The 14,161-nt window shown below is 43.1% G+C and overlaps 1 protein-coding gene across 3 annotated transcripts; it reads left to right on the top strand.

The window, feature by feature from the left end:
* The first annotated feature begins 1,642 nt into the window (after window positions 1-1,642).
* Window positions 1,643-4,787, top strand: LOC111635491. 3 transcript variants are annotated; one of them, XM_023380462.1, is made up of 4 exons: window positions 1,685-1,738; window positions 1,826-1,887; window positions 1,975-2,244; window positions 4,017-4,783. In XM_023380462.1, exons 2-4 carry the CDS (start codon window positions 1,829-1,831, stop codon window positions 4,525-4,527), a joined length of 840 nt encoding a protein of 279 aa, XP_023236230.1. In that variant the 5' UTR covers window positions 1,685-1,738; window positions 1,826-1,828; the 3' UTR covers window positions 4,528-4,783. The 3 variants fall into 3 exon arrangements, 2 of the variants coding, with proteins under 2 accessions (XP_023236231.1, XP_023236230.1); XR_002758390.1 differs by having other exon boundaries at window positions 1,643-1,887; window positions 4,025-4,786; XM_023380463.1 differs by having other exon boundaries at window positions 1,661-1,887; window positions 1,975-2,120; window positions 4,025-4,787.
* Window positions 4,788-14,161: the final 9,374 nt, after the last annotated feature.

The following is a 14,161-nucleotide window of genomic DNA, read 5'->3' as shown; positions in this document are numbered from 1 at the left end:
TTAAGTAACATTTCTCATTTTAGGTGATGACCCTTTCGTGTCACTCCCATCGATGATGTTACGGGAAAAAAGTTATTTAAAGATCGTAGTAATAACTCGAGAGTGTTCTTTCTACGCGTAATCCCTTATAAGCGATGACTTTCATCTTTTTAAATGCAAATATCGTTCGTTGAGTTCGTTGTAGCAGGAAAAAATAACACTACTCTTACGGGTGTTTCGTTCGTACTTTTAAAATTGGTTGGTAATAGCCGACAGTTTGTTATAAGCGAACACTACCGTATCGACAATAAACTTTTCTATCATTTTTTAACGCACTTTATTTATGAAAATTTAAAAAGCAAATACATGGATAAATATTAATCGATAAAATAATGAAAGACGGAAAACGAAACGGCTCGTCTATAATAGCGACCGGATGGCCGAGCGATCAAGGTGGCAGCCTACCGCTCTGGGGGACCCGCGTTCGAATCCGAACGGGTCGAAAAATCCCAGGAATTTTTCGGGGGTGGCCCGTTTGGATACGTCGGGCCCCGTCCCTCACCACCCGGTCGCCCCACCGTGGGCCCGGCCGAACCCATAATGGGCCTGCAAAACGAGGCGCTCTTAGTGCCCGCAGGATGGAAAGAGTTAAAATAATAATAATAATAATGGCGACGGGAGAAACGAAGGCGCCTCTAGCGGGAAGAAATCGAAACTTTTAACATCTTTGAAATAGTATTAATATTTTAAAAATATACCCGTAAAAACGAATGTCGTTTCGTAAATATACACACATTTTTGGCAATTTTAAGTTCAAATTTTGAAGGAGTTTAATTTCGGTTTCGGGGTTATTTTAACGTTCGTCGATTTTTTTCGAAGCGGAGTGGGAAATTTTGCGGATCCGAACGACGAGCGAGAAAATGTCCGAGATTAGTTTCTTATCCGACGGTTACGATAGAAATCGAACCCGGTCCCATCGCTGCGGAATCATCGGTCGAGAAGTTAGAAGATCTTAACATTCGTCCTTATTTGGCGGGGATGCCAACAATATCCCGTCTGCGGATACAATATTTCGACTGAAAATGAAGTATGCCGGGATACAAACACCTTTATTTGAAAGGAGATTTCAAATTATTAATGGAAGATCGGCAAATGTATCGAAGGGAAAATTATCCCTGGAAACGGGATTGGGAATAGGAATCCTCTTTCTATTAACGAATTTGCCGAAAAAGTTTCTTGGAATTTCCAAATAATTTCATTAACTCGATATTTGCATTTAGAAAATGACAAGTTCCCTCTTTGAAATTTCCGTAATTATTTAATTGTTTTACAATACTGTAATTCAAAATTTTGTTTTTTTCAAACGCTTCGTTTATAGAAAATAAAAAATAATTTTCCTTTTAAAATTGAATACTTTGCACGTTTGTAGAAGTATTTGCGTAGCGCCTTAATGGTCTTATTTAATCTTACGCAAAGTTGCGCGCATTTTAATCGATTTAAAGTATTATTCGTTTGCTCCGTTGAAATTATAACTGAGAATGCCACGCCATCTCTAAATACGTTTTATCGAAGAATTCCAAAGGCAAAATGTATTTACTTTTTATTTTTATCAGAAATTAGTTTCAAAATACTTTTCTGATCGGAATAAAGGAAGGAAATCGTCCGATTCGCGCCTATCCGTTTAGATAACAATGGATAAATATCCCGGTTTTACCTCCGTGGAAATAATAGAAAATGACAATTGCACGATTTTCCAATTGTAAGATTGATCTTCGTTCGTTTATTTTAGATACTCGTACGCTCGAATAAGGAACAAATAATCGGAATATTTATTTTCACGTAACAGAGGATGTTGCTAAGTCGAAATCGAGATATTTATCAAAAAAAGCCTACGATTCGTCATTATTCGTGAGCGTCTTCCCTGTCTTACGTCTTTAACATTTGCTGTTAAAATGCGTCATTAAGCCACAAATTTCCCATTTCAAATCTTTCTAGAATAAACGGGACAGAAGTAAATGAAAGACGAAGGCAAAAACCCGACGAAAAGACAAAGAGGGAGGGAATCGGAAGATTTTCCGCCACTCTTTTGGAACGAATCCGGCAGTTGGCCCGTCCCAAAACCGCCGTGGCTTCCGGTCCGGGTAGGCATCCTTCCCGTCCGGTTCGAGTGTTTCCTCTCCCTCCTCCGGAACCGCAAATTTGGTGGCCGAAATTGAAACGGATCGAGCTTTCCCGACCCACGGCAGTGTCTTACGCGCAACCGCCGTACGTATGTCTTTATTGTTTACGTTAGGAAATAAAACGCGACCATCTGCCGGGGGTGGATTCCCTCCCGGGAGGACTTTCTATTTACGCGTTTATTGAGAGAAGAATCCGCGCGGTCGGTCGGGGGTTCGCGCCCGACTACCAGAAGTCCGTGGTTTTTACCACTGGCTAAAAATCTAAACCCATCCGAAAAAAAAATGTATCGCGTTTCTTCGTTGGTCGTTTTCCAAACGACCAATTAGGAATCGCGATACGTCGTTCCGGAGATGAAAGACGTCTATGCAACTTTCCGGTTTCGATACTGTAAAAGTCAGGCGTGGTTCGAAAAGGTGGTGTTTGATAACTAGTGTATTGGCAGTGTATAACTTTTCCGACTGTTATGTATACGTAACGAGAGAAACTATTGGAATCGTGTGAAATTTCACTTTCCGATTTTGTTGCTAATCTCCACATTTTTAAACTTTTGCGTCTATTTCGCCTAATATCTCACCGTGCTAAATTTCTTTTCTTAATTTCTTAATCTTTGAAGTAAGAAACAAAATTTGGCGTGGTGCCTCGTATACCAGAGGCATTGATGCGATTAATTTTTGATGGTTAAAGGTCGAGGGGATGAAGAGATAAAGGAGTATCGTATGTCGTATCTCCAGAGGGTAGGTAGGACTTAATGAAGATTTTATTCGTTAACATTTGTTTATAACACTCATACCTACCCTGGAAATTAAGTCTTTTGCCATTTTACAGTAATTAAAAATATAAAAAGTTTTTATAACAAAATCTAGTAACAGATGGCAGCACACGCAATCTTATTTATTTTGCTTAATAATATAAGTTTTAAAAAGTTAAAAGGGAAAATTACGCAACTCGTTGCTGGATTTTAAAATTCTTTAATAGTATGGGAAGCGTCGGGTGGCGGAACACCCAATAGGCGCGCTCTAGGGCCACGGCGTCTCGAGAGGCCTCAAAAATTATATAGCAAAAAGATAATACGCCTTTAAGATTTTATTCGGGTGTATGAAGTTCGCTAGAGTTTTGGTTTATTCTAATCCTCGTTATTTATAAAGTTATTTTGGTACAGCGTTTAGTTTTAATTGTCTTTTATTAGTAAACGGCCATTAAAGCTTCGTATTAAAAATTTAAAATCTTTAATTTGAATTTTTATGTGTTCGTTGCCAGGGAAATTACGAAATGATATTCCTTTATTTATACGTTCCTTTCCCTGTTGTTATTTTAACATCCGAATGCGCGCGTGACGTAGACATTTTCGTTCGTTATTCGAAACGAAACAGATTACTGTCACTACGCCAATCACGTGACCAGAGCCACCTTCTTCGCATACTATCGCCTGATCTAATCCTTCTTCTTCTTCGTGGTGCCATATCAGAGCCCTGACGTCGGCGACACCTGGCGTAGGTTAATAAGTAGTTAGTAACGCGCCAAGGTGTATACTAGGGAAAGTTATTACCCAGAGTAGTTTCCCGTTGCCTTCTCCGGGGCGCGATGTTACGCGAGGGGAACTAATGCCTTCCGGGAGGACTTTTATGGGAACTGGCCTCCTATTTAGTCGTTATTGGCAAGGAGAAAACCCGGAAAACTCCAAGCAGCCAGCCTGTCCGATAGCGGCGCGAACCCACGACCGAACTCCCAGTGTTTAGGGTACGAAGACCACTCGGCCACTGGTGGGCTGATCTAATCCAGATCTAATAATGGCGGCTATTATTTACGCGCCAACCGGTGAAATTCGATTTTCGTTCGTAAATAGTGTTTATTCGCAGAAAAGCAGAAAAGAAGAGTGAAACGAGACTGGTGGTCTTTCCTCCCGCCAAGAAAGCCGCCGCACGAAGAAAGTACGTCACGAGAACACGGAATTCGGCACCGGGCGAACAGAAAAATGCCGGAAGAAAAGGGCAGAGAGAGAGGATACAAAAACCCGGAAGAGAAACCGAAAATACAAAAGCGGAAGAGAAAACGGAAAAAGAGCCGCCGAAGGAAAATACCAATCGGAAATCCTTCGTCCGATTCGAGGAAGAAGAAAAAACGATAATGAAATTTCTGGGACGAAAAGATTCTTTCATCGAGCTGCAGAAGAGACCCGTGTTTATGGATCACCGCTTCGATTACCGAGACGAAGAAGAGAGGAGAAACAGATCGGAGGAGGAGATCGAATTTCTGGAGAGACTCTCGTACAAATTAGTGAGTCGGGTGATAGATATGTGCCGCCAGATGGTGGGTTGGAAAAAATCGGTGGGCACCTCCTTTTCAATAGAAAATCCCGTCCAAATTTAGAGTTGGAAACAACAAAAGCTTTTAGAACAAGAGAGAAAGAAACCGTCAAAGGCATCTCGAACCGAAGTCAAATGTATCGAAATGATCGTCGTCAGTCTTCAAAATATTAAAATATATTTTTGTATTTCTCGCATCTTCGCGTGTAATTTCCGCGAATTTCTCCATCCGTTGCATAATTTCTTACTTCAAGTTTTCCAGAGAAGTTCTTCAACGCCTCCTTCTTAGAACGGATACTGTACTTTATCGCATCGTAGATTCCTGGAAAATGTTTCGATCCTTCCGATGTTTTTCGTTCTGCACTTCAGTTATTAATGACGCTACCCGCTAACAGGAGAGAAATTTAATATTTTACAACATTAGTTTTATAAAATTCTTAATTCCGCGATGTCCTTCGGTATTAAAATATTCGTTTCCGGCGGATAATGCGTGTTAAATATAACAGAACATTTAACTGTCTAACTGTTTAACTGCGCTAATCGTCCGTTACCTTTAAATAGTCTTTCCGAAAGGACGTTTCTCATCAACTCTTACAAAATAACGAATATTTTTCCCGTATATTGCGCTAGATCTTTCAAATACTGTCGAGCGTTTATACCGAAATTCAAACGTGGCGGATTAACAATTTTGAAGCAATGTGGGAATTCTTTTGTAACGTTAATTATGCCCGGTAGAGTGCGCGAATTTGGAAGCCGGGCTGGAAAAATGTGACGTAAGAAAAGTACGAGCGTCGATGGCTATCGAAACCGGATTTCTAACGTGCGGTAAACTCGTTATTTTGTACGCGTTTGAGGATTGCCGATTACGTAATCGTCTCAAAAAATGAAAGAAACGAGGTTACAAAATATAACGAAGACTCCGACGGGTTTCCTATTTATTTCGAAATAACCGCTTTTAAATTTAATTCAATATTTTATCGTCTCCCGGGCGTGATGAGATTGTTTTATAACACAGAGAACGGGTAAAGTCGCCGGAATGTTTACCCACGTCATTGGTCAATTCTGGTATATAAAATTCTTGCAATCCAATGACGATTCCACAACGTGACACTCTTTTACGATTTACCGCGTTTTCGCCTCTTTACCTTTATAACTCGGGACACGAAATATTGAAATTCCTCTTCCCTTTATATCCCAATTCTTTCCCTTCTTCTAGAAATATTTCTGTTTTGGAAGAGTTCCGTCCCGAGTACCCGAAAAACAATCTAAAAATTAAGAAAGTGTAAACTAATGCGAGGCTCCGTCTTCGGTTTCCATCCGAAAAAGCGTAGTACACCCGGTATAGAAAGTATGAATCTTAATAAGATTTTCGAGAAGATCGATGTCTGTCTGTTCTGTGTTTGTTCCACCAGTGGAATTGACTAGACACAGAACAGACAAACGGACCGACTATCCACTATTACTTAATCGGTCGGCATTGTAATTTTCATTTTCCCATGCGCGGTCGTCCTACGAAGTTTTGAACATATCCGCGGATAAAACGATATTTTTACACAAATTGGTGGAGAGATACCCGCTCATTTGCATAAGCTATTCCTAAACCGGCGAAATTTTGGCGCGTGGGAGTTCATTTTCCGAAAGACCAATCGTAAGTCGATATTTAAATTTCCACAATCCTACGTAACCGAAAGTGACGGCGCGGCGCGCTTCGCGTATTACCTCCGGCAAATAAGACTATTTTAATATCTTACGAATATATGGAAATGATAATTTTTTATAACGAATTTATTGACTATTCGGGGAATAAAGTCAAAATGGGGATGGAGGCCGAATGTCGGTTGGCTTTGGCCAGTTAACGGAAAGTGTGGGACGTATGAGATCAGTGTTTAAGAATTCCCTGGCCGTGTCACCAGGTTCCAATGGCTACTTCTCGGTCGCTATTTTTATTTACTGGCGCTTGGCGTAGGGAACGTCAGCACTAAACTGTATGATGTCGTTACCACACTTTTCGATAATTCGGACGAATTGATGACATTTTTTCCTCGAAGACGAAGGAAAATTGCTATAAAATTTTACGTCTTTATCGTCGTACAATTAAAATCTCAATTATTAAAAGTTTATTCCTTTTCTTCGCCTATGACGAAAATATCTCCGCATTACCATAATTGTCTTAACGAGGAAGAAGAGGAATGTTTTCCTTTTTTAAATTTAGTAATCATAATTCGACCGGTTGGACGGCGACGTACAGTACTTCAATGAGGAATCGGTCGAAGACGATCGGAGGGTCGGCAAAGAGTCTATTCTTCTTCATTTGTCAATTGTCTGTTCAATTATCCCGTTTGCGATTTCCCCGGAGGTACTGTTTCGAATTTACGAGGCCATTTACAGACGTTCCTATTCCAGTTCTGTAATACCAAAACGGAAGAGTAATTGACTTTCGTTTGATATAAATCGAAATTCGAGCTAAATTGTCTGTAGGATGTCACGAATCGAAAACACGCCGATTATATATACGAGATCTTCCAAACGGCGAACGTGTATCAATTTTCTGACTTTTTTGAGTTCGGCAGAGTCAAACGTTGGGATTTATAAAAAACCGGGAGGGTCAAATTGCGCACGATTACAATACTTTATGTCGTGTTACGTTAAGACAGCCGGGAAAGTAAAATTGTTAATAGAGCAAAGGGGTGGAGGTATGTTAGATCGCTACCATCGTCTTACCGAGGAACGCGTTAAAGGAGAGTCGGGGAATTTCTCGAGAAACGGGTTATAAATGTCGTTTAGGTGTCAGATATTATAAATTATCCAAGTATTTCTAAATATATTCTATCATTTTAATAAAAATAAGTATACTTTGTCTTAGAATAAATTATAATTACTCGGTAGCGGGAAAATTCTCCGACGTTGTAATTTCGCAGCGAAATCGAGTTAGTGTCGGCTCAGTTCCCCAATCCCCAATATTTTTCGTGTATGGATCCTTCTAAGAAACTTTTTTCCATCGAGCCCCTTCGATATTATAATATTACGTAGGCGATAGTCCTTAATGAGGACTGAGGAATAATTCCACGATTGCGAAATGTTTACGTGTACCGGATTCTCGATATAATGAACAATTTTGTCGGCATTCTTTTACGGGCTACAGCCAACGATTTCGTTTGATCTTTTGAGAGTATCGTTATGACCAGAGTCCACTATATTAACGAATTTGTGTTATACAGTTACTCTGTCAATTACAATATCAATTATAATAGTATAAAATGATCGTCGCCTTAGGCTTCTATTATAAGCCATCGAACGAATTCTCGCTTTAGGTCACTAGGTGCGCTCTTTTCCCTCCGTATTACGCTGGAGCGACTTTCCTCCGTTTTGCCGTATTTTCTAGCGTTATAATACCGAAAATCCCTCGGTCCTTACGTATATTTGGGACCATTCAAATATTACGTCGGCGGTTTGTTGGGGAATTCGCTTGCATCTCCGACGACGTGGGGAGGAAAGGGGAGTCGTCTTCGATGACGAAAAATAACTCCCGCGTATTTTAAAATGACTCAAACTGGGTGAAAATTTCGAGGAAGGGGGTACCTCGATTTCGATTACCGACGGTTGATTGGGGTGGGATCAAACTTCCGTTTTCAGAAAACATTCTGCCATAAAATCCCTCAAATATTTGCGCGAGACGAAGAAAGGTGCGGGACAAAACATTATTTTTTTTCTTTTGTCGGCTAGAAACACCGTATTGCCGGTAACGCGACACCCCAGGAATGCTGGTAAGGTCCGAAGTTTGAATGGAGCTTTCGATCAAAGATAAAAACTATTTTCTGTAAAATAATAATTAAAACGAAAAGAACGAAGTTAACGGATTAAAGAACTCTTCCATAATTCCTTATCTTTGGTTTATGTAGTTTTTACGTCGACTCACCCCCTTTAATTAGCCTTTGTTAAGTTTGCGATTTGATAAATATATATTTCGAGTTTATTTTAAGAAATTCGATGCCGATATATTAAAAATATTTAATGGGTGTCGCGGCGAAAACATGTCATTTCTAACTCTCAGTAGGGAAAACTTAAGTTCGCCTTGTTTTTAAATTACGTCCATAACTATAATAACGAGAAATGCCTCGTTCTTTTGGTCGTTTCCTTCATTGTAAGGTTACTCGAGATCCTCCTAATACATCGAACGGGTGTGCCGTTTGTCATCTCACCCCTCCGTAATGAACTAGCGTAGACGGATCGGGCCGATATCCAAAGATTGGTTTATTTTCTAACAAAATATCCCTTATAATCGGATTTTAGATTGGGACGAAACACACGTTGGGTGTTTTTAACGAAACTTTCGATTGTGTACACTTTGTGGACATTATACAATTAAGCGTAACGCGAGAATTCCTTATATTCTTCCCGTTGCTTCTAGTATTCGTTCTCGGTAAGAGAAGGGTTGAGGGAGATTTCCAAAGCCGCGATCGCGTGGCAACTAGCTAGCTAGTTTACGGATTTACGGGATACTCGTAATCCGATGGGGGTGGTTCGAATTCTCGTAAAACGGGGAATAAATACGCAAAGACCCCGTAATTTCGCAATTTGGAGAATAAAGTCGTATGCGGCCTTCGCTCTTAACTTTGGTAACCTAGCTTTATGACGTCGTTTACACTCATACAGCTAGATAACCAAAGAAAATAGCGACGCCAACGGAAATTGGGGCCGTGCGCTCGTCGCGTCGCGTTGGCTAACGGCAACCGCGCGCCGGGAGGATTTTTCCCAATTTCACTTCTCCGATTACGCGTGACGCTTCCGAAATACAGATTCAAACACCATAAATTGTACTCCGCAGACTTAACGAGGCGAACTAAAAGTTACTTTCGAACGACGCGGCGCGCCAGCGACCGAGTATCCGAGTAAATTTTTGGAATCTCATAGGTCCGGTTTAACCGGGCGCAAAAAACCGGAATCGCTACGTTCGGATCGTCGTCCGCGGCCGTCCTTTAGTAGCGACCTCCCGAACGCGTCGAGACATAACCCATCCGGCCCTCCGAACGCGTCGCTTCCCTTTCCGATATAAAGACGACGACGTCGTTACTCCATCTTAAACAATACGACGGCGAGTCGACGAAACGAAATATTCCTTTCCCAACACGCGAAGGTCGAAAGTCATTAAAAAACGGAGGTATCGTTCCGCATCCTCCCGACCTTCGACCTTACCGGTCGTACGGGGCGAGGGAAGCCGACACAATAGCGTCGTTCTAGGTTATCTCTCGGCTTACGGGACCGGCGCAAATCGACCCGACCTCGATGTAACGACTATCGCCTCATGTTCGGCCCAGTTTCTTTCACCGCGGACGGGAACACGCCAATCGAAACTGGATCATATTTCTGCAGGTGTCGCGAGAGGAGGGGATGGAGAGACCCGGGAAGTTTCTAGATAAGTGGAAGACGGGTGTCTCCATTCGATAGAAAAACTCTGATTTCCAGCGAATTAATAGACGTCTGCCCACTCCGTGGCAAAGCGACGAACGAAGACACGCGATATTAAACGACGTGGCCTCAAATGTCGCGCTTTACATGTTTTACGGGTTCGCCAGGCATCCGAGAAGGAAAAATCTGTAAATTGAGAGATACGAAAGGAAATGCTTAGCAAAATCTCGACGAAAGTGTAACGACGGGTGTTTCGATCTAACGCAATTGCAAATTTGCTTACGACGACGGCGCGTCGCGTGGCGTCGGCCACCAACGCGGAAGCGAGTTATCTGGGTGATAATCGGAATTAGGATTTAGAGAATTTGGAGGTAAGAATTAGCAGAAAGTGTAGCGACGGCGTATAGACGCGGGATCGCCTTTGCACTCGTCGGTGGACAAACCGGAGCGGGATTTCGGCGCCAGAACCCTATTTACCCGTCGGGCGCGCGATGCTATCTACCTGGACGGGTGGCATGCGGTCTGAACCGCATTCCTGCGCTCGTCAGCCCGCGGCTACCCCCTCCACCCGACCCAACACCGTACTTTACTAGACGGATCCTCTCCAACCTTTGTTACTTCCCTCTTAACCCCACTTTCCATTTTGTCTTCCGGATGGAATGCGTACTTCCGGCCGGAATCGGAACCGGCCACGACGTTTCGCCAGCGATGGCGAACTTATTCAGCGCGCGCGAGAACCAGAGATTAGGCGCGGAAAACCAAAATTGCGTCCGTCGCCTCTTCGACGCGGCCGCTACTCGTCGGTCCGTCAGGGGCATTAAAATCCCGCGAAATGGTGGCCGAATCCCAAGGCCGTGCCGGGTGAAAGCGCGATTTCCAGAGTGGCGATTCCCCGTACAAAATGGCGACCAGCCAACGAGCCGGACGTCTCGGGGGATCGGCGGTGCGAACCCCCACCCCCAAAGAAAGGGAAGGAGGAGGAATACGGCCGGGAAGGGAGAACGAGACGAAAAGTTACCTGGAGAGGCGCCAGACGCGGGTCCGAAAGAAGGAGAAGACGAAGGAACGGGCGAGTCGGCGACGAGGTGCGCATTCTAAAAAGGTTTCCTTAATGGAACGGCCAGGTATCCGGTCGACCGCGTTGGAGCGAGCACGTGTACACGTTTCGTAGCTTAGACATTGGCCACTCCCGCCCCTACCGACCAAACAGGTAGGACGAGGCTAGGGCGAGTCACGTCTGGCCTCCTCGGCCCTCGGGGTGCGGGCTAAGAACCCGGGGAAATTTCCGCCCGGGCAGCGGGCCGCCCGCCGCCTCTCGGGCCCGAAAAACCGCAACCGGAATCGGAAGCGCCGGAAGAGGAGGCCCGACGGAAGTAGAAGAGGCGCCGCGCCGAACGGCGCGGGTGGGTGTCCGGGGGTCGCGCGGGTCGTCGCCGAGAAAAAAACCGGTAAAGTTATTAAATGGGAAAATTATACGGCGCGAGAAAGCGTCCGGCCAAACTCGTTTGCGACGTCCCGGTAGGTAGCGCCTCCCTCTTCTCGCGGAATGTGCGGAGGCGGCCGTCGATCCCTTCCAGGCTCCACCCACTCCCGGACGCCGGCCTCCTTAAAAGGTCGTCCGCCATACCGGTTCCGTCGCTCTCTCCTCCGTTCGACCGTTTCCCACGACCGCAAAAATTTAACTACGTCACGGAGCGAAGTACGAAGAAATAATACAAATATAAATATGACGCCGAGTCTCGTGCTCGTTCGAGTTTCCCTCCCCGGCTCTCTACGGAGCTCCCATTGGTCCGCCTTTCTCCGACGTAAGCGTCTTCCCGATATCTCCCGCGCCTTGAGGATTATCGACGTTTACCGATATCGACGTCATTTTCGAACTGGAACGGACCAATCGCGTTCGTCGACGTTTTCTGCCACGGAGGTAAACCGCGCCCGATATTCCATATTTGGAAGTGGTAAATATTTCTGCTTTCCCGTTGATTAGCCGAAATCACGCGACATTTTTTATATAAAACTTATGTTTAATTTATTCCGAGTTTGGTATAGTTGCGTCACACGCGTCTTCTCCTACTAACAACCCTATTTTGGTTGTTTTCCAGGGAACTAAATTGTCATTATCTACAATCGTTAAAGTTGTACTTGCACTCACTCCCCTTTTACCAATTCTATTAAAGGTAACGCCCGGTTTACGTAGGGGGATGCGCATCGCGGCGCTTCTCTTCGCGCGGCGACACAATATGGCGAATGTTTATCAAAATTATTATTATCGACTTTTAGACGGCGAATTTTATTTACTTATTGCGTTTAACGTCATTTTCTATCAAACTTTTGCTCTTCTGACGATCCACCTCATTTTTATCGTTATGATTTTTTTTATACGGGCGACGCGACACGCGAATATAAGCGCCCACTTAACACGTTATACGAGAAGTCGACGTCGAGACAATAAGTTAGTTTCCCAAGCGGTGGGTAGCGACCCGGGGTCACCAGCCTTATACCAGTAAATGTCAGGGTCTTCCACTAAGCTAAAGGGGGACGGTAAGTAAAAAAGACGGAGAAACATTCCCGGACGTTCCACCCACGCCTAGTCTTCGGACTTCGACCCGTCCGACGTAGGATCTCGCGCATTAAACGTCGTTTTCCCCTCCTCCCCCTGTCTTCGATTGTTTGGTCGTTCGTCTCTCCCCTACCGACGCTAGAATTGGAGAGAATTCTCCTTTCGAAGCTTTGTTCTACCTCCTCCTCTCTCCTCCATCCTATAAGTGACGTGTAATTCGTCGTTAACTGTCTTTACTTTCATGATAATCAGACAAACAAAATGGCCATACTCTTGTGTTATAACACTCCGCATAATTATTCATTTGCGAAAATAAATTCAATCTTCTGGGGATTTAATTTTTATCGACTTTTTCTAAACGAGCGTTCGATCAAATTCACTTTATCCCGTGTGGTAATTTCCTAGTGTTAATAGGAAACTATAACACGAGGTTCGAATGGAGTAGTAAGATCTAGTCGTTTTAATTAGTTCGAATCATCTAGGCGAAAGCTATTCTTCCACGTAACAAGCGCAGAATCTATTCACGCGAAAGGAGTGATGATGGAAGAATGCGAGTCTACTGTCTGTCGTTGACGTATACCCGTAAATTTACTGTTTTTATAAGTCCACGTAATGTAAATAACGAAATGCTTCACCCCGCCTCCCATCCCTGACTGTCTAAAATGTAGAAGAGAATACACGAGGAGAGAAACGTCACACCTAACTCCGAATTGTCTTAATAATAAAAATAGTTTTCAAAAAGAGGTTTATCTTTATTTTATAGTTTTGGATTATCCTTAAATTTCGCAGGATTTTCGCCAAGTTCGAAATAATAGAATTCTTCGGTTACTCGCAAACCGTAGTAGACGCGTGACGACGGGATAAAGTATTGTTCCACCCGTGTTCGCGAGTGTCAATGCCTTACGGCCAACAAGTGTTTTATCTCGTACGGTGAGATTTTCCATCAGTTTAGCAAAGACACCAGACTTTTGTAATATATTGTAGCTTTCGTGATCCGTCGCCGGATGAGACGTAACGATGAAGTAATATACCACGGGTATATTACGTCACCTTGTCACGTATCGCTCATCAGAAATACGCTAATGCCGCATTCTCTAGCGGAACAGCTAGTATTATATATATAAAGTTTGAGTTTATAAAAACAAATTGTATGATGTACGGGAGCCCCCCGGATCTAGAAGAGCCACTTGCCAGCCGCAGTTTGGCCGTGGTGGTAATATACGACTGTAATTGTGGAATAAATCATCTTTCATCATTTGTGGATCTTTAAATCGTTCCGATTTCAAGTATCTTCTGGTAGACTGCAGTTTTCATTCGTTTATTTTATTGATTTATCATCCCCTGTGAATCTCGTTATTGTCGTTTAGGAGGTGGAGAAATATTTTGTATTTTAATATAAAATATTTGCGATTTATTTAAATCTTCCTATTTACGTTTAACCGAAGTTTTCGTTATCGTAAACAGCTGAATATTTCGTACGTTCTCGGTATCAACGAGAAAGCGTATGCAATTAAAAAGCGCTGTTGCTGACTTTTATTTGTTTTCATTCCTAATAATTGCTGCCATTATCTTAGTCTTTGGATTGGTTTGGGAGATATTAAGGGGTTGGGGTCCATATTTCTTCGAACCAATGGTTCGATTTTCGTTATACGTGTCAATCGCAGTTTCGAAAACCATATTTTATCGCATTTTTGGCTTTGTACCGAAAATAATTATAAATATTTATCGCTTCAAT

This window comes from Centruroides sculpturatus, unplaced genomic scaffold (assembly GCF_000671375.1).
Source record: "Centruroides sculpturatus isolate CEXI.00-Female unplaced genomic scaffold, Cexi_2.0 scaffold845, whole genome shotgun sequence".
Lineage (NCBI taxonomy): Eukaryota > Metazoa > Arthropoda > Arachnida > Scorpiones > Buthidae > Centruroides > Centruroides sculpturatus.
This window is presented reverse-complemented; position numbering and strand designations above follow the sequence as displayed.